At 55.1% G+C, this 19,291-nt stretch overlaps 1 protein-coding gene across 1 annotated transcript; it reads right to left on the bottom strand.

Annotated features, from left to right (window-relative positions):
* Positions 1-4,877: 4,877 nt before the first annotated feature.
* LOC123827946 (60S ribosomal protein L32-like) lies at positions 4,878-16,897 on the bottom strand. Its single transcript, XM_045852388.1, has 3 exons — positions 16,756-16,897; positions 11,108-11,270; positions 4,878-5,401 (listed from the first exon to the last, which is right to left on the bottom strand). Exons 1-3 carry the CDS (start codon positions 16,895-16,897, stop codon positions 4,927-4,929), a joined length of 780 nt encoding a protein of 259 aa, XP_045708344.1. The 3' UTR covers positions 4,878-4,926.
* Between the last annotated feature and the right edge of the window lie 2,394 nt (positions 16,898-19,291).

Here is a 19,291-nt window from a genome sequence, read left to right as displayed (position 1 = left end):
CCCACCACTCCTAAAGACGAGGACCTAACCCAGTAGCTAACCTCTCTAGCCACGAGCCCTCAAAGTCAGTCTTTAGTGCAGGGGTGTCACACTCATTTCCACTGGGGGCCACATCAGCCTTCAAAGGCCCGAATGTAATTTTAGCACTGTATACATGTAACTACTCCTTAACAGTTAAAACAAGGTGGAAGGCCGGATTCGGCCCGCGGGCCTTGTGTTTGCCACCAGTACTGCGGCGCCCAGGACCGCTTTCTCACCGTGGAAGTCTTCTGGCGCCACACTTGTCAATCTAAAAACCAAATTTTTCCCAAGACCAAAGCTCACTCATCTCTAACCGGCAGCTTCTTGCACGGTCCTGGATGGAGACGATAATATTTAGCAGTTTATACGGGGCCTCTCAGCATCAGTGTGCCTCACAGACACAGGTAAGCCAGTACCAGGGTAGGGGGGTGTGGGAAACTGACAGGCGACCTCTAAAAACCCTAGGCCATCGCTTCCATGGGACCAGTCGACACTTGGAGCGTTGAAATAGAGCAGGAATGGAACAAAGACCCATTCGCAGGGACCCATTTAGAAGTCCTAAGAAAAGCAAATAAGTAACAACATCCGTGTCCAGGCCCCAAAGGTAAGGCCCGCATCGGCCAAAGGTCCCTGGTGTCCGGAGTCAGGCGCATCCCACTTCAAACGCCTGCCCTCCCGTGCGCACTCCAGGGCCTCCGAGAGCGTCGTCTCCTCCTGGGAGAAGGGGAGAGAGACCACCACCTACAAGTAAGTGGGTTTCGGCGACAGGATGTCCGGCCTAGTGACCGGCGACCATGCTGGTGGTGGTGACGAGATGCCCCATAGCAACGGCCCGACTCTGCGAATATAACTTATTATGTAATAGGACAAAATCTTTCTAAAATGTTAAATAGTTTGGGGAATCCTTGAAAAAGGTGTATAAGTATTTTGCATCTTTAACAACTGAGGGGCTGGTTTTAATGGTTTTTAAAACCTTTGCAGTTAGTGACGACACACCCAGGGGGTGGGGCGTGAGCCGAAGCCCCTCCCACGGTTTGGCGGTGGCGCAGAACGGGGGCTTGGGAGCGAGGCACGCACACAGGAAACGCAGACGGGCCGCTCCCCCGCCCCAGATCACACTGGCCTCCACTCCCTCCCTCCGTGGGTGTGGACTGGGAGGAGGCGGTGTCCTGTGTGGTCAGAACTGCTCCAAGACCCAGACAGGCTTACAGAGAAATACTGATCAAAGACAAAAAAGAATTATGTTTGTTACTTATAGGAGTGAAGACCGTGAGACTTACAGTCGTTCTCTCATCAGCAGGGAATTCAGGACAGGGGGAGTGATTTTTGTGCCTTGTACACTCGGGGCAATTTCTCTACCTCAGTCTAATCAAGCCAGCTGAGCCTCCCGGGGGGGTTTTGAGTGTCCCACTGGGTCTTCACTGATGACTTCAAAACCTATTTCTCCAGCCCAGGTCTCACCTATACGTTTTAGAACCACAAATTTCATGGGGCATCTCAAATTCCACTTCCGTTTGTTTACTTTTAAAAAAACATCAACTTTAAAGCAATATAAGACACCTTGATCTTGCAGCTCAAACAGAACAACGGCATTCTAAACTCCAGCTGAACATAAAAGTAAAAAAAAAAAAAAGATCTGTGACTGGCTTCTCTTGCTCCAGTTCATACGACTGAGGAAACATTCGAGAGTCTACGCCCACGAAATTCGGATGGTGGCGTCACGCGCCCAGCTTCTCCAGCCTGTCCGAAGACCCCTCCTGTGCCGCCCGTCCGCCCCACCTGCCCCACCTCCAGGCGGACCGGAGCCCTTTCCTCCGGAGTGTCCTGCACCTCAGGCTTTACCCCCTGAAGCTTCCAGGGTGGCTGACAAGCAGCAGGTGTCAGCCGAAGGGTTAAGAATTCGTGCTCCCAGATAATCATCATCATACATTGTTCTGGAAAATTAAATGCACCTGGGCCAAGTGTCTGAAGGCTGTACCCTTTGGAGATGTTTCAGTTTTTTAAAAAAAGAAGAAACGGTTCAAGAATGTGAACTCCATTTCTGACATATATTTTCCTAAGCATTTTTTTTTCTTTCTTTCTTTTTGATATTTTTCTTAGGTGCTTTGGGTTTTCCCAAGATTTTTACCTACTCTTGTCCTCCTTGACACATGAAAAAATGTCCTTGCATTTGGGCATCTTGGTAGGGACCTCAAATTATCAAAGGGACAGCTCATTCGAGAGGCCCTGACTGCACAAGCATTAAATTCAGATCCACCTGCACAGACCCGCGCGGCAAGGATGAGCAGCACCCGGCTAAGGCGGTGAGCAGGCACGTGCATTCCTCAACACCAAATGCTCACTTGCTCCTTCATGTGCCAAACACAGGGCTCACACTGAGGCCCCAGGAAGGCTCCCCAGGGCGTTCCGGTTCTCAGGAACTCACGTCCGCCGGAAACGGTGGCCCAGAACAGAGGTGAGCACAGGCTCCACCGGAGGGGTGGGCCCTGAGGGGCAAGGCGTGCCTGGTCCTTCCCGCTGGCAGGGATGACGCTGCCCGCAGGGCGCCCTCAGCATCCTAGTGAACACGGCTCAGCCTGCACCAGCCGAGCCCCTGAAGGGCCGCAGGGACAGGCTGCCCCGCAAGTGGCTTGCTCGCTGTCTCATGTGCGGAGCTAACCTGCGTTGCGCTAGAGCTAACCTGGGTTTGTGCGTTGTGCGCTTCGGGATCCGTGCGCCACACCAGCGGCGCCTGCCCCACCTGACACTGGCCCCCACTGCGACGGGGCCGTGGGGAGGGACAGAGACAGAGTCGGGAGGCGCCGGAGAGGTGAGCCTCGAGACATGACCACCAGTTCTAAGTGTAGGTGAGCGTGAGGAGGAGAGGCTGGTGCCCACACTTCCAGCCCAGACGGAAGGAAGGCAGTGAACGAGATTCCATTCGTCTGATAGAGTGAACACAGAAAGCAGAAAAGGTTTTAGTGGAGAGTAATAAGATCTACCGGAGACCCGCAGAAGTTGGGGTACCTACGGGAGACGCAGGCGGAGCTGTCCGGTGGGCACTTAGAACTGTAGGCCAGGAGTCAGGGCATGGCAGAGCTGCACAGAAGCTTCCAGAACAGCCCGTGCTGCCCAGGAAAGTTCCTTGTGCATACTGTAAGGAAATGCAGATGACAAGGGGAGCCGACCGTATTAATCCGTCACAGCAGCACCTCGGTACTGGTGAGTGACAAGCAGGTGACGACTGACGGAGCATTTTCTCTTGTGGGACGACGGCGTGACTCGTACAAGTTCTAGCAAGTGCCGCTCGTGCAAGCGCCAAGTGCTGAAACGCTCGTCAAAATTGAGCACGATCAGTTTTTTTTCTCGTCACATTGCAACCAGTACCAGGTTTGAGCTCTGAGGCCAACGAGCACTGAGGTTTAATCTGGGCAGTGTCTCTGGTGGACAGGGAGGCAGGAGCCTGAGGTCAGAGAGCGAAGTCGCTTACTCGGGGTCCCACGGCTCGTGGAGACGCTGGGCTGTGCCCCCCGCCCCGCAGGCGGACTCTGGTTCACGGGCTCTGTCCTGCCACCTGACACGCCTGTGGCAGGGCACTCCCCCGAGGACGGCACCGTGTCCTCCTTCGGCCTCCCCTGAGCCTGGCCCAGGCAGCGTCTCCGGCAGCTCTAAGAACTCGCTCTCCGTTTTTATCACGCACTTGACCAGGGCAGCCGGCAGGTCTCGGCGGGCTCCAAGGGCTGACGAGGACCTGTGATCCGCCGGTGAAGAGCGGCTGCACGAGGACGGGAGAGAGTCGAGAATCCCCAGGACGCAGATGCCGGCCAGGCACAGTGGTCACCATCCTGGGGCTCCGAGAAGGCTCTCCATCCGTGACTCCAAGCAAGCCCACAAGCTGCGGCTCGCTCCACCAGCGGAGCCTGGGACGCCAGCCCTCCGAAGCTTCCTGGAGGGACACGGAGTTCAGCGGCAGAGAAAATGTAAATCATCACCACTGACATGGGCTCCTTACTGCGCCTGTCCTTTCTCTTTCCCACCCCGGACCGTCACGAGCCCACTGGACACACGGGCAGTGGGGAAAAGGGACGTCAGTCGGTCTGGCTGCTTGGCCCCTGCTTAGGCTGCAGGCTCCCCCGTCCCGAAGGCAGCCTCCCCAGTGGCTGCGGCCACTGCTGTCCCCACGGGTCTCCCCCTTCCAGGCTGCCCCGCTGCATTGTCTGGGGACAGGACCAGACTGGAGCACGGGCTCTGCTGCGAGGTACCGAACGTGAAAGCGCCAAGCGGTGAAAACCAAAGCAGGAGGGCAATGCTTGCAAGGACTCCAGGGCTTGGGGCAGCTCAGACCACAACGCTCCGCTTGGTCGAGTGTGGATTCCCCCGTGGGGAACCCCAGGATGCTGAGCTGCCTCCGTGTGACTAGCAGCTTACTCCAAGCCGTTCTGGGCAGTTTCTGACCCCGTGTGCTGGAAGCCCTACAAGCCCTGCTGCCCGCTGCTGCCGTGGGCACCGCCCTGATCCGCCCTCACCCCCTCCCAGCTCTTCCTGGCAGCTTCGGAGGGGAACCTGTGCACTGGGACCTTCTCTGCGCCCCCTTTCAGGACTCTGCCGGGCTCCCAGCCCTCCCTCTCCCAGCAGGACCTGACTCCTGGGCCTCGGTGCCCACCACGCCCTCCTCTTGAAAGTGTTTCTGTGCTGCATTTTAAAACCACGGCATAAAAAAGAGATCAATGCACGCACATCTTGGCAGCCCTTCCAGGAGTCTCCTCCATTCCCGACGGCCACAGAGGCGGGGTGTCCCCCTTCTCCCCTCTGCTCCGCCTGCTGCTCCCCAAGGACCGCTCGGGGTCGCTCACACTCGAGTTCTTTTTTTTTTCCCCCAGAATTTTAAGGTTCTATTAACACAAATACAATGTGCACACAATCTGTCTATTCATTTTCTTCACTGCGCAGCCTGGCATTGGGATTGGTGACTCTGATGGCCAGCTGGGCTGCTCTTTCCACAACGGCCTTGCGGTTCTTCGAGGAGACGTTGTGAGCAGTCTCGGCACAGTGAGGTTTGTTGCGCATCAGCAGCGCCTCAAGCTCCTTGACGTTACGGACCAGAAACTTTCGAAAACCACTGGGCAGCATGTGCCTTGTTTTCTTGTTGCTCCCATAACCAATGCTGGGCATCAGTATCGGGCCCTTGAGTCTTCTGCGCACCCTGTTGTCAATGCCTCTGGGTTTCCGCCAGTTCCACTTAATCTTGACGTAACGGTCTGACTGGTGCCGAATGAACTTCTTGGCCCTCTTTTTGACAATCTTGGGTTTCATGAGGGGTCTGAGGGCTGCCACGGTGCCGAGTAAGAGATGGCTGCCACCTCCGTAGGCAGCGCCGAGGAAGAGAGAGGTCACTCGAGTTCTTAAAGTCAGACTCGTTCCCCCAGACCCAGGCCCCCGAATTCACGCCAACAGCAGAAACATGCTTTCACCACCCAGCCGCCCAGCTGCCTCCCGCTGCCATCGACAACCGCCTCCGCTGCCGACTCAGCCCCCTCAGAGTCCAGAACCGCCCGCCCGCGCTGCTCCGTCGAGGCGGCCGCCCTCCGCCCTCCGTCCTCCACCCTCCCGGCACGGACTCAGAGAAGTCCATTTACCGCGGATCCCGAGTTCACGGGGCTGCCCCAGGGCCACCATCACGGGCACTTTTTCGAGTTGCCCAGGGGGTCCCCGCAAGCACCCCTTGGTCAGCGAGGTCCTCTGACCCAAGCTCTCCATTTTGCCCACGGGGAAGCCGGGCCCACCGTGAAAAGAGTGGCCCATACATCACGTGGCGCTGGAGGAAGCCACGCTCCAGCGTGACACGGGTGCTCAGACGTCCTCAACGTGCTCTCTGGTCAGAAGGAGGAAAATCGCCTCCAGCCTGTTTATCCTCCTTAGATGAACAGTCGTTTAGCTCTCCCTGGTGAAAACAACCTCTCCCCTTACCAAAGAAGATTTCGTGGTGGAACTCACTTAGGCTCAAAAGGAGAGAGCGTTTGTTTCCGAACCGGTGGGACGGAGGCCTCCCCAGGCAGCAGCACAGGCCCAGGCAGGGAAGGGGGGGGGGCTCCTGAGATACATCACAGGTCGCAGAGCAAGCAGGTCCATGGCCGGAGCACAAGACAGACGAAGAAGAGTGAGGAGATGCAGATTCCAATAACTGGTATCCTTATAACTATTCTTCCAATGTAATTCATCTCCAACTACATTAATACACACGCAGAGGTAGGTGTAAGTCCCGTCGTCTGTCATTCCATCTCACTGCAGCTTCGAGAAGTCTCCACCCCGAGAACATTGGGGGGATCGAAGTTTGCTAGTCACCAGAGACAGATTTCACGTGAGGAAGAACTCCCCAGTCACTGGAGTCCTTCTACCAAAGAAGTAATGAGCTCCCCGTGGCTCAGCGCACGCGGTGAGGGTCCGGATGACCACCTGGCTGGCAGGCTTTGAGACCCCTGCTCTGGGGAGAGAAACCGGCAGGAGGACACTTAGAGAGTCTTCCAAGAACAGCAGGTGAGGTCTTTGGGTAAGCACTAGGGACCCACCTGGGTTCGACCATCACTCTGCCCCCAACCAGCTGGATGCCGTACGCAGAGCAGCTAACCTCCCTGGGCCCCGGTTTCCTCCGTGGTAACGGGGCAGGGAGGGGGGGGCGGTGAGAACTGGCGTCTACTTCCTGCCTGTTCCGAGGATTACACGAGTTCATGCACATGGAGGGTCTTTGGACACACAGGCAATGCCTGGCAAACGCTGGTCGCTGTTCTTGCTACGACACATTATTGCCCTTGTGAATTCTGGGAGCTCGCTCTCCTGCACGCCCGGAACCACACAGGGCCTCCTCGTAAGTAGATGCCACTGAAGCAGCCACACCCCACGACGGGACGGCCTCCCGAGCACAGACTGTGCACAAGATACCGCGTTTCTTCCTGGGGGCTCCTTTTTCTTCCTTTTTAAATCAAAATGCAGCATAAGGCCGATGAAAAAGAATGTTGAGATTCAGGTTTAAACCACAGATATCTTTACAACTGGTCTTCAGATATAATCAAGCGCTAGTCACATGAATTAATTAATTAATTACACAAACACATCTACAGAAATGAAAGCCCCGCCCTGTCTTACTACACGGAATTCAGATGTTCCCCCACCCTCAACCCTCTGCAAAGCACTTGTGGGGGGAGACTGGAAAGTCAGAACGCGGACCCTTCCTGCATCGCCACCCGGCTCCCAGGTGCTGCACTTTTTCCTCAGAAAAGCTCACCTTGAACTTCCATGCACCGTCTTCCCCGCCCCTGCAAATTCACACACAGAGCACCTTGGACAGCCTGGGACAGAGATGGGGACAGAGCACAGAGGTTCGTGGAGCCAAACAAGTTGATTCATGTGCAAAAATGCCCCGGCTGCATTTACAAGTTAAACGGGGAGAACTTTCAGCCGCTTCTGGTTGACAGTGCCACTGGCACACTTTGTCGGGAGCCTGTGCCTTTAGCACATACAGTTCCCAGCGCTTGCACAACAGTCTACATGTGCAAACACACACGCTCAGGGGTATGTGAGGGGCATTCAAGACGTCTGTGTCCTCCCACCGCCCCCGGTCCCCTGTGCACCCGCTGCGTAAACACACCCCTGCCCACCGGTGCGCTGCAGCGCGCACACTTCAATGACAGGTTCCAGGGACAGGGCCCTCGGACACTGCCCCTCACAATGCCTCCAGGGGCTCCAATGAGTCTGGCACGGGTGGCTCTTCGCTCTGTTGGCAGCTTGTGACTCAGCAGGGACAGGTAAGGGGTCTGCACTGTCCTGTTCGATAGCCTCCAGCCACTTGTGGCTTTTGAGTGAAGTGTGGCCAGTCCGAACTAAGACATACCGCAGGCCTAGCACACACACTGAATTTCAACAATTTAGCACCAAAGGTAGTCAACTGAATAATGAGCTTTTAGACGGATTTTATGTTGCGATGATCATTTGACTATGTGGGATTAAGTAAGTATGTTACTAAAATTTCACGTGTTTCTCTCTACCGTTTTAATGAGGCCACTAGAAAAGTTTAAATCGCACCCATGGCTCACACCCTGGTTTGATGGTACGGTGCCGACCCGGAGTTTGTGTTAGAAATGGAATCTCGTGGGGGCGGCCCGGGAGGCTGCATGGGAAGCGGCAGCCACAAGATGGACACTATCGGCATCTGGGACGCCTGAAGTAGCCGACAGTGGCCTTGACCCTGAGTCAGGATGCCCGGGCAGCACCTGACAGAACCGCCAGCCTCACCTTTTTACAGGTGCTCTGCCGAACCCTTTGCAAAGCGCTTGTGGCGGGGGAGTAGACAGTCAGAGAAGGGGCCCTTCCTGCTTGTGAGACCACTCTCCCGAATCTCTGAAACGTCCATTCCAAACCTTCGAATTTTTCCACTGGGAACAGAAATGGCTCATTCAAAATATTTCTAAAAGTAACCAATGGAATAAGCAGGCAATGCCACATGGGTTTTGGAGGAGGCGAGAGGGAAGGGGGAGAAGGAAGCCCCCGATCGGCCCCAATCCGACCCCGAGCCCATGCAGGGACAGGAGAGGAGTGTGGGCAGCCCCCCTCCTGGCTGCCAGGGCGCCCCAGCAGCGGGGAGCGAGAGCTGAGGCGGTAACACTTCAGACTGGTGTTTGGTGACTCGTGTGTAAGAGGACGATTCGCCAGGCTGGCTAAACGGCAAAGGCCCTGGCACGAACCTTCCCCTTAATCCATGTGAGACCCCCCCACTTCCCACGTCACCTACTGACACGGGGAAGAAGGAGCCAGTCGCCAGCTGGTCATTCTGCAGCCACCTGCATGGCAACGCAAGGACCTTCGGTGGCCTGGAACATGCAACGCACACGGAAGGACTTCTCCCCACTAAGTCACAGTGACCCCTGACGTAGGGCTCTGACACCGGGCACCGAGCTGATTCTGAGACACTTGCAGGAGAGACCGCTTTCTACCTTGCTCTGCCAAGGGCTCTCACGTCCCCAGCCTCAGAACGCCTTAGATCACATTTTTGCGTCAGTGTGATTCTCACGCTCGACCTGCATGTCCGCTTCCGGCCAAGTCATTGCAGTGGAGCCGGCCTGTCCCACGAGAACTTCACCATCCCAATCTGAACATGTTTGCCAGCAGGCGAGAGAAGGAAGCCAAACGTATAAGAAGTACAACAAACAAAACCGGGACCCAAGTTACGCGCTAACGCCCTGAATACACACACAGAGGTCTCCGGCGAACTGAGGGCCGCTCACTGCGCTTGGACACCTCAGCTATCAAATAAGGGTTCTAATAAACACCTTGCAGGACTTTCGGGGAGGGGTAAAAAATATGCAAAGCTCAAAAGGGAATGCCTGGAATATTGTAGTTGTTTAAAGAAAAATAACTACTGCTATCAACCAGCCCGTGCGAAACAGCTTCCCTTGAGTATAAAGAAACCATGACAACAGATGAACGCTGGAGCCCGCTGATGGACGGTCGGGAACAGTGCATGTGTCTGTCTGTACAGCCATGGACGCGGAGAGAGAAAAATCTCACAAATCTTGTATGTTCCAACCTCCTTATTTTGGGGGTGTCGAACCGGTGCTAAGTGTCAGACGAAGGCTCCACAATCACTGAGGGCTAGGAAAGGACCAAAATCCGCGCTTGGCCACTGTTTGGATTGAATTTTGTGGATCGGATCTTGTCCCCCAAAATAGGACACGTTGGAGTCCTCGCCCCAAGTACTCCTGAACGTGACCTCCTTTGCAGACAGGGTCTCCACAGAGGAAATGAGGTTAAAGTGACATCACCAGGATGGACACTAGCCCAACATGACATGTGTCCTCACAAAAGGGCACATGGGGACGCAGAACAGGGAGAATACTCTACAAAGACTGGAGTCATACTGTCCTAAGACGAGAAACTACCAGAAGCTAAGAGAGGCCTGGATCAGACCCTCCCCCGAGCCCTTGGAGGGAGCGGGACCTGCCCACACCTGGGCCCTGCTGACACCTGGGTCCTGCCTAGCCTGAGCCCTCAGGGCTGCGAGGCAAGAAGTTTCTGCTGATTCAGCCACTCGGTGGTTGGTACGTTGTTTAAGCAGCTCTAGTGAACCAGTACCACTACTGGCCAGCATACCAAACCACCAAACTGGTAATTTCCAAACTCTGCTGCCCAGGGCCCTCGGGCCCCTGGCAGGCGGTGGTGCACTGGGGAACATTCAATAAGCGGGTCTCGGGAAACGGAGAGCAGAGACCTGAGGCGTCGTGCTTGCCGGTTCTGCCGGTGCGTGGTCAGGAAGAGCTGCGCACCATCGGCGCGCGTAAGCCAGGCTTCGCCCCGAGAGGCTCCTCGGGTGCTTTGAGATTTTGCCAAGAGACAGACTCATCTCACAGTCTGTCCGACGGTCTCCAACAGACGGAGCGTGCAGCGTGAGCACAGCACACAGCATCGGGGGAAACAGAGCCGGAAGAGCACTGGCCTCGAAGGAGCGCCCCTGTGCTCCAGGGCCGGCGCTGTTTGTTCGTGGGCGGTATGAAGTCCCCCCCGCTGGCCGACCCCTTCAGCTGCAAAAGGAGGGAGCAGGGGATGATCCCAGGAGTGCCGTGTGGATCGCGTGAGATGCCAAACACATTAAACGTATTACTGATGTTACCTTCCACTTACCAGCTCGGTCAGACGGCTCATAAGTGAGTAGTAGGAGGCAGCTTTCGGAATTTCAGAGTTGCTTTCATTGTAAAAAGCAAACTGACCGAGAAAAAAAATAATTCCAAAGATACTACTTTTGTGTGTTCATTTAGTGTGAGAGGTTACAGCGAGATGATTTCTCTTTAGAGTTCAGTGTTTTCTTCAGGACTGTGTCCCAACCATCGTGCCTTCCAGCCACACTGTCCACAGCTCTGGCACACGCGTGTGTGTCAGCGTGTCGGGAGCCTCGGGGGACAGCCCTCCACAGACGAGGTGGAGCTTGAGACGCAGGGACAAGCACCAAGGTGGACAGCAGAATGCAGAGAGAACAACTGCCCGAGAACCAGGAACGCGTCTCTCTCTCCTCACGTCGTCTATTCCCGTGCATGCGTGTGCGCATCCTCCCAGAATGCCTCACTCCAAGTGAACCACCGCCGACCCCGAGTCCAGCAGGCCTTCTTGCTGCGGAGCGACACCTCCATGCACGGGCTGGAGGTGTCCCCACCAGGGAGGAGTGAAGAAGGCGGCAGCCCTCGGAGACGCAGCACTGGGATGCTGCTTAAAGGGGAGCACGAGGCCCGCTGTCCAGGGAGCGGAGGCACGGCAAGGGGAGTGTAACGGCGGAAGGAAGAAGTGGCACATGGAAGAGCTGTCCCACTCCGGTGCTGAAATGGCAGTGTCCCCGAGGCGGGGACTGCAGGGTACAGGCTCAGAGCTGCATGTGACATCATCGAGGGAGTCAAAGCAGAGGTCCCGGGAGACACGGCGAGGACCCCCAGGATGGGGGGGAGGAGGAAGAAGGCTCAGGAAACATCAGCAAAGGCAGCCACAGCCTTGGGTGCCGGCGGGGGGAGGGCGGGGAGAATGAACTCCCACCCAAGGCCAGGCAAGAGGGTGTTTTACGAAAGGACGGGTGGCCGGCTTTGCCAAGTGCTGGAAGGAGATTCAGGAAGAGGGGAGGAGGGCTGAGATGCAGCCAACGGCTTTGTCAATCAGGTGGCCGTGAGGATGCTTGGGTGGCACATGTGTAATCGACCGGTGGAGACAGGAGCAATTACCGGGTAGGGACAATCACCGATAATTACACCTCACGTTGCCTCTAAACGCGCGCCAGTGAAGAGAGACCACACAGGAGAAAGCAGATTAGCAATACTGGGAGAGAGAAATTACATGGTGGGGAAATTTTAATCCGGACAAATGTGAGATGCAGGGGTAGGGAATGCAGAGACAAAGGCTGATTAGCAGCGATGGGTGGGAGGAAAGAGAAGGGGAGGGGCCCCACGCGGAACTTGAAGGGACCTAGCCTCGGAATCCAGCTCGATGTCCAAGGGGGGCTGGCCACAAGCCACCAGCTGTCGTCCGGGGAGGCGGCGAGCACGGGGACGCGGCCAGGGAAGGGAGCGCATCCGTCAACGCGGTGAACCATCACGTTCTCCGACAAGGACGCTGAACCGGGAGCAGGAGCCAGTCTCGGAAGTGGGCAGAGAGACAGCCACATGCATACAGAGAAGGGTGGCGGGGACGGGGCTCCTGCCGGAACACCGCGGTTCAGGCGCCAGAGCCCAGCCCCGGGGAGGACCCGCGAGGGCGAGCAGAAGGGCCGGTCCACACGGGGATGGGGAGACGGGGTGTCTGTCTGGCAGGCTGCCACGGGAGGGCCCGGGTCCCTGGGACTACTCGGAAGCCAGGAGGCAGCTGTGGGTGTGCAGAAGGCCTACAAGGGCCAGAGAGTGAACTTCTTGCAGCCCAGAGCACAGGGCCAGAACCCCTCAGCTCCTTGCCCCGACCAGGCAGGGAAGGGCTGGAGCGTGACGCTCAGCGGAGCGTCTCCGTTTCGTTCAAAGGGGTCCCAGCAGGAGAGGACCCTCAAGGCCGAGAACCAGGCCGGGGCCCGAGAAGCGGGCTGTGACATACCATGGGGGCTCATCTTAGAAACAGAAAAGAAAGCAAGCAGGGTCCGGGGGAGCCCAGAGACAGTCTGGACGAGCATTTTGTAGGGAGGAGACTCAGGAAGAAGTGGGAAGGAGTAAGATTCCCAAGGAAGGCCGGCCTTGTCCCCCCCCCTCCCCAGCCTCACCAGTCGCAGACCCAGAGCTGCTGCAGAACCACCATCCGTGAAATGCTCTGCACCCCGGAAACACGCCCCATCAGAGGGTTCGAGGCTGGGATGCTGGGGGAGGTGCGAGGAAGGCTGTGACAGCCACGGAGGCCCCATGAGAGGTTGTGACGTTCCTTCTCCAGAAGCCCGAGTCTCGTAGTGCCGACTCACCGACTCAGACGTACGGTACTCGGAGTGTGGCTCCGCCTCCGGGCCAAGGAGTGAGTGGGCCGGCTTGGATCACTCCGCGGCGTCTTCTCCAAGCTCGCCCAGCCCCGTCCGAGTGTCAGATCTGTGACTCCTCCAGTTCAGGACGGGGGCTCGGGCTCCGTTTTAGGGGACATGACTGAAAAGGTCTCCCTCTTCTTAGCCAAACAAAGGCTTCGAAATCCTCCATCCCTCGGTTAACCTTTCTAAATGGCCCAGATTCTTAAGGGCCTACGACAGTTCTTCCAAACTTCCTGACTTAATGTTGCCACCTTTAAAACCGTATGCTTGCTTTTCCTTTAAGGGGAGAACATGTTGGATTAGCTTTTGTTTGCCCCAAACAAAAGGCCTGCACTTTCAGATTCATCTCTTAACCAAAAAAATAAATAAATAAATAAGACATCAGGCCACCCCGGCTACTGAGTCCTGGAGCCCGGGACATGCCAAGGCGCAATCTGGGCAGGCGTCCCGGAGGAGGAAGCAGCGCTTGGCAGCCTCCCGTTTCTTTCCGGAGATCACGACATCGATGCCCCCGGGGCAATCACACTGGCCTCGATAAGGAAACGATCGGTAAAGAAATGAAGAGGACACCTCGCCCCCAAAACCTCTGGCCCACATATCAGGGATGGGACAGGGATAAGCCAAGACAAGGTTGGACCCAGAGGCCAAATGACAAGACTCTGAACACTCTGGATCACGTCCTTCCTGAAGAACCAGGACCTGGAACTAGAGAACCTCAAAAGAAAAATTGGCTCTAAACTGTGGTTCGTTTTCAAAATCCAGTAAAAACCATTCAAAGATGAAGCACCTGGGACTTAAGTACAGGCACTTTCCTGAAACCCTGTCCCCCACCCCGACTCCCCAATATTTAATATGAGATGCCTGTGTTGCTACACACACACAAACACACACACACACCACACACACATGTCATTTCCATGGCTTATGACCCACACCCTGTCACAGACCAGGAATCACTGCCTCCATGTCTTCCCCTGCCAGAGTCACCTCACTGACTCTCACCTGCCACAAGGCCCAGGAGGGCGGGTGACAGTCAGCAGGGAAAGGACACAGCCAGACACAGCAGCTCCGGCTCCACCAGCGGAGACCTGCTCCGCCGGCCTCCGAATGGGCTCACAGCACCGCCCTGCACCAGCGCAGCGGGTCTGACCTCCTCCCTCCGCCTGCCCCTCCCTCGGCCTGCCCCCTCCCCCCTCCCCCTCCCCTCTCCCCCCCCACCCTTTCCGCGGACCGCGTTCGCAGAAGTCTCCCTCCGCGACCTCAGCAGCACCCTCGAACTGGTGATGAGGTTGGCCCTGGGCTCAAATGCAAGCCCCAACGTGTAAAACGTGTCTGACCCCGGACCAGCTCTCCACCCTCTGAGCCTGGACGGTTTCCCGTCCGTGAAGTGAGCTCCGTCCGACACGCACACCTTCGGGGTCCCAGAAAGTTCCCGTGAGAGCCTCCGTGGGAAGCCCCTGGCAGTGCCTTTCTGCGAACTGCAGTCCTTTCCTTTCCTCCTCAATTGACTTATGAGTTCTTGCTAACCGAACGCTCAAGGAACAACTCGAAAAGAGCTTAGAGCAGTTCTCGTCCCCCAAGAAACACATAATGAATTACAGAATGTTCAAAGAAGGACCCAAAAATTGCTCAGGAAGGCAGAAAGGTTTGCATGAGAGCTGTAAAGGAACACACAAATGTCCAGTCTGGACAGACAGCGGACACATGGGCCCGGACGCCAGCGGGCCCGCACAGACCGGGCGCCGAACAAACACACGAACGTTGGCATCAGGTGCCCATGTACTGAAACTTTCTCTGCAAACCTTTCTCTTCTTCTGCAAAACCAGAATAATAATATCTCCCACAAACAAAGAAAGGATTCACTTTAAGGGCTGTAAAGAAAGGATTCACTTTAGATTATGTACATAAAAAAAACTTAACACAATGCCTGGGTGTCAGTTTTCTTCGGCTGCTACAACAAATCACCCCAGACTCAGTTGCTGAAACCCCACGCACGGGCCGCCTCACCGCTCTGAAGGTCGAAGTCCGAACTGGGTCTCCTGGGGCTCATATCAAGGGGTCATCAGGGGTCATGCATCCCTGCCAGAGGCTCTGGGAGGAGAACATTTCCCTGCCTTTTCCAGCTTCCAGACGCTGCCTGCCTGCCTTGGCTTGGCGGCCCTCCCTCCTCCCTCCCTCAAAGCCAGGGGTACAGCCTCTTTGAGTCTCCCCCAACCCTCCTCTCCCCACTTTCATTTATAAGTGCTCTGTGATTACATTGAGCCCCTCTCCCCACCCCAACACTTTAAACTAATCCCCCCTGCAAACTCCTGTTTGTCATGGAAGGTGACACAGTCACAGGTTCTGAGATTAGGGTTCACCCACCTTTGGGGGCCACTGATCAGCCACCCGCAGCTTGGTGTGTGCTGGGCTGGGCAAACAGTTTGTTTGGATTTTTTATTTAAAATAAAAGACACATTTTTCATTTTCACCAATAACTTGATTGATTTGGATATGTTGGGTATGCCGGCTATCTCCTGCTATTGGCTTCTAGTGGGTAGAGGCCAGAGGTGCTGCTAAACATCTTCCAGTGCATGAGACAGCCCTGCAGCAGAGAATTATCCGGCCAAAGTGTCAACAGTACCAAGAAACTTCACAAGTCACTTTGGACACATTCGATCAGTCACGGCACCTTCTCCACACACTGCACTGTGTGTGTGTGTGTGTGTGTGTGTGTGTGTGTGTGTCAGGTGCCTTTTTACCTTTCTTCAAATAATAAAGCATAACACACTGAAAATGTTGTGTATATTCTTCCACCTTCAATATTAAAATGGCTGTACAAAAATCACCAGTTTTGATCATTTTTTTTAAATGCACACTGAGGTGACAGCCGTCACAATACAATCTAACCAAATTGTTTCCAATGACGTTAAAGACAACTATGAACGGAAAGGACCTAACCATAGGCCAAAAAAAAAAAAAACGTAGCCGTAGGGAAAAAACCTAACAGACCTTTTGGCCAAGCCAACAGTGTGTTCTCAGCACGTGGAGGCTGCATGGGCCATCAGCGGGAGGCACGGGCAGACCCAGGGAGCTGGAACCCAAGGAACCCAAGGAACCTTGAACATTCACTGCCCGGATATTAAAACCTGGTTCAAAAAGGAGTTCATATAAATCCGCAGATGTCACATCCAAAAAACATCTCTAAGGGAAAGCTTGGGCCTATTTGCGCTGTCACCAGCTCTTGAAAGCTGACCCTGCAGATGACAGCGAACTCTGTTCAGCAACTAGGGCGGCGCCATGTAAAATGCTGCTGAGAACCTTGAAAAAGGCACGACGCTGGGCGGGGGTGGGGGTCCCAGTTCGAGACGGCGCCCCCGTAAGAGGCGCCTGTGCTCACCCCCGCACACAGCAGTCTGCGGGTTCACAGCGAACAACTTCCCCCGAAGAACACAGAAAACTGGCCGGTAACCCCTGACGCCCTCGCGCTGGATGGCGGCCGAGAGACGCGCACCGGGAAAGCAGCAGGACAGGCCGGGACACCGCGGCGCCGCAACCCCGCCCCTGGCGCGGCCCACGCTCGGGAGGAAACTCAAGCCCGGAGCTGCTCCTCGAGGAGCCAAGGGTTTGAACCCCACATTGGCGCCCCCAACTTTTAAGACCTGCACCCCAGAGACAAACCCCCAAAACATGCAGCTTTGAAAACCAACGGCCAGACGCGCACGCTGGGCCTCTGGAGCCCCGGGCGCGCAAGGACTCACCTGGTCGGGCGGAGGGGCCCGAGGAGGCCGGCGGGGCGGGCACCCCGTGCTCCGCACGTTCGGGGCCTGCTGGCTGCTTCTGGGAGGGAGGCTGCAGGTGCCGCCTTCCCGCGCTCTCTGCCTCACCCCCTCCGGGCGTCATCTTCTTCGCGCGACTGTAGGTCCCCGCGGCCCCCGAGGGCACCAGTGTCCCCCGGAGGGGGGGGGGCTATGGCACGCGCCTGCCGCCAGCGACACCTCTCGGTGGCCTGGCTCTGGGAGCCCGGGGGCCTTTCCCATGAGGGTCCCACAGGACAGCCACCAGCGGAGAAAGAGTTTGTAAACGGCCTCGACCTCCAGGGCACGACCGGAGGCCCCCCACCCAGGAGCCCAGTGTGTCTGGGAGAGAGGCCTGTCGGCTTCTGAAGTGGCTGTAGCTGCCCGGGCCGCCTTCTGATAAACACACATGCGCCCGGAGCCCTCAGGGCGCAGGCGCGCTGTCCTCCCACGAGGGCGCTGCCTCCACCAGCTCCGCGTGCCGCGCGTGCCGCGCGTGCCCCGCGTGCTCGTATCTCCCTGCAAGGGCTTGTACCCGCGCCTGGTGCATGGTTTTCTCGGCTGCGACCCAGGGGATACCCCTGACGGTCTTGTCTCCATCTGGTGGTCCAAGGACGTTAGTTCCTGGGTCCCGCAGAACTGTAACCATCAGACAGATGGTTCTTGGACTACCATCCCCAGGTCACAGCCAGTGCAGCGAGACACCGCTGTCCTTCTGTCAAAAAGGCCTCGTGCTTTAGTCCTCCAGCTTCAGCGTGAAGCAAGCTTTGGGCTCCGCACACACAGACAGGCCTACAGATTTCAGACTATAGTGCAAAGCTGTGGGGATCAGACCAGTATGGTGGTGACCTAAAACAGACACACGGATCAATGGAATAAAACAGAGAGCCCAGAAGTAAACCCACCTATATGGTCAGTTAATTAATTTGGAGGGAGGCCTTTTTACCTTTTGGGGTTTTATTTTTATTTGTCAATTACCGATTATTTTCAATATTATTTTATATTGGTTTCAGGTGTACAGGATAGTGGTCTGACCAGTATGATCAATTAATTTATGACAAAGAAATCAAGAATATACAATGGGGAAAGGACAATTTCTTCAATGACTGGTGTTGGGAAAACCGGACAGCCATGTGTACAGCAGGAGGATGAAACTGGCCCCCTATCTCCAGCCACACACAAAAATGCCCTCAAAATGGATATCAATCCTCAAAATGCATGAAAAACTTAAATGTAAGGCATGAAATCATAAAAATTCAAAAAAATATATAGGTAGTAAGCTCCTTGACGTGGGTGAGCCTCGGAGATGATTTATTGGATGTGACAGGGAAAGCAAAGGTAACGAAAGTGAAAATCCAACAAGCGAGGCCAGTGTGGCTCAGCTGGTTGGAGCATCCTCCTATAAACCGAAAGGTCACAGGTTCGATTCCTGGTCAGGGCACACGCCTAGGTCGCAGGTCTGGTCCCTGGTCAGGGCGTGTCCAAGAGGCAACCGATGCATGTGTCTCTCCCTCTCTCTCTTTCCCTCCCTCCCTCTCTCTAAAATCAATAAGCATGTCCTCAGGTGGGGAGGGGCTCTGTACAGAAAAGAAACCATCAGCAAAATGAAAACACAACCTAATAAACAGAAAATATTTGCATATCATATATCTGACAAGAGATTAATATCCAAAACATATAAAGAACTCACAACTCAATAGCAAAGAAAAAAACTATCTAATTAAACAATGAGCTCAGGATCTGAATAGACATTTTTCCAAAGAGGACATCCAGCTGGCCAGTAAGGACATGAAAAGATGCTCAGCATCACCAGTCATCAGGGAAATGCAAATGAAAATTTCAGGGCTATCTATTCGAAAATAAAAAGCATCCCACGTGGGCATACGTCACTAAGTCTTATGAAAATTCATATTTATCACTATAAATGATCCTCTATGTCTCCTGTCTACATTATCCCTGTTTTGCAAGCTACTTTTATACCCCAGATGAATAAAGAATTGTATTTATATTTTTAGGTTCAATTTGTATACACGCTCTCCTTTTGTCATTTGCTTAAAGACATAGTAAGAATAATTAAAACGGAAATGAAGTTTTCTCATATGAAAAACCAAGTCCAAATAAACAGACCGATTGGGAAAAGAAAAAAAAAAGGATGACCAGAGTAAAAGTGTGACGCGCCAAGTGCTGGCGAGGATGTGGAGGAACCGGGTGCCTCGGACGCCGCTGGTGGCACAGGAAGCGGCGCTGCCACCCCGGAAAACAGTTGGGCGGTTTGTTGTAAACACTAAACATATTGTTGCCATATGACCCAGCCGTTGCACGCTTGGGTATTTATCGCAGAGAAATGGAAATTCATGATCACGTGTAGTGAAACTGTACGAGAACCTTCGCATGAACGTTCGTAAAAGCTCTGTGAGTCATAACTGAAAGCTGGAAACAACCCAGACGTCTTTCGACAGATGACAGCTGCACAAACCCTGGTCCGGTCCATCCACCCCGT

This window comes from Phyllostomus hastatus, unplaced genomic scaffold (genome assembly GCF_019186645.2).
Source record: "Phyllostomus hastatus isolate PE091 unplaced genomic scaffold, TTU_PhHast_1.1 phas_contig_948, whole genome shotgun sequence".
Taxonomy (NCBI): domain Eukaryota; kingdom Metazoa; phylum Chordata; class Mammalia; order Chiroptera; family Phyllostomidae; genus Phyllostomus; species Phyllostomus hastatus.
This window is presented reverse-complemented; position numbering and strand designations above follow the sequence as displayed.

Excerpts from the sequence above, each read along its gene's own strand:
- LOC123827946 (XM_045852388.1), bottom strand. The coding sequence starts at position 16,897 with ATGACGCCCGGAGGGGGTGAGGCAGAGAGCGCGGGAAGGCGGCACCTG. Across the intron at positions 11,271-16,755 it reads GGGCCCCTCCGCCCGACCAG|CGGGCCTCGTGCTCCCCTTT; the intron begins GTGAGTCCTTGC and ends CTCCCTGGACAG. Across the intron at positions 5,402-11,107 it reads TCGGCGGTGGTTCACTTGGA|AACTCGAGTGACCTCTCTCT; the intron begins GTGAGGCATTCT and ends TCTGACTTTAAG.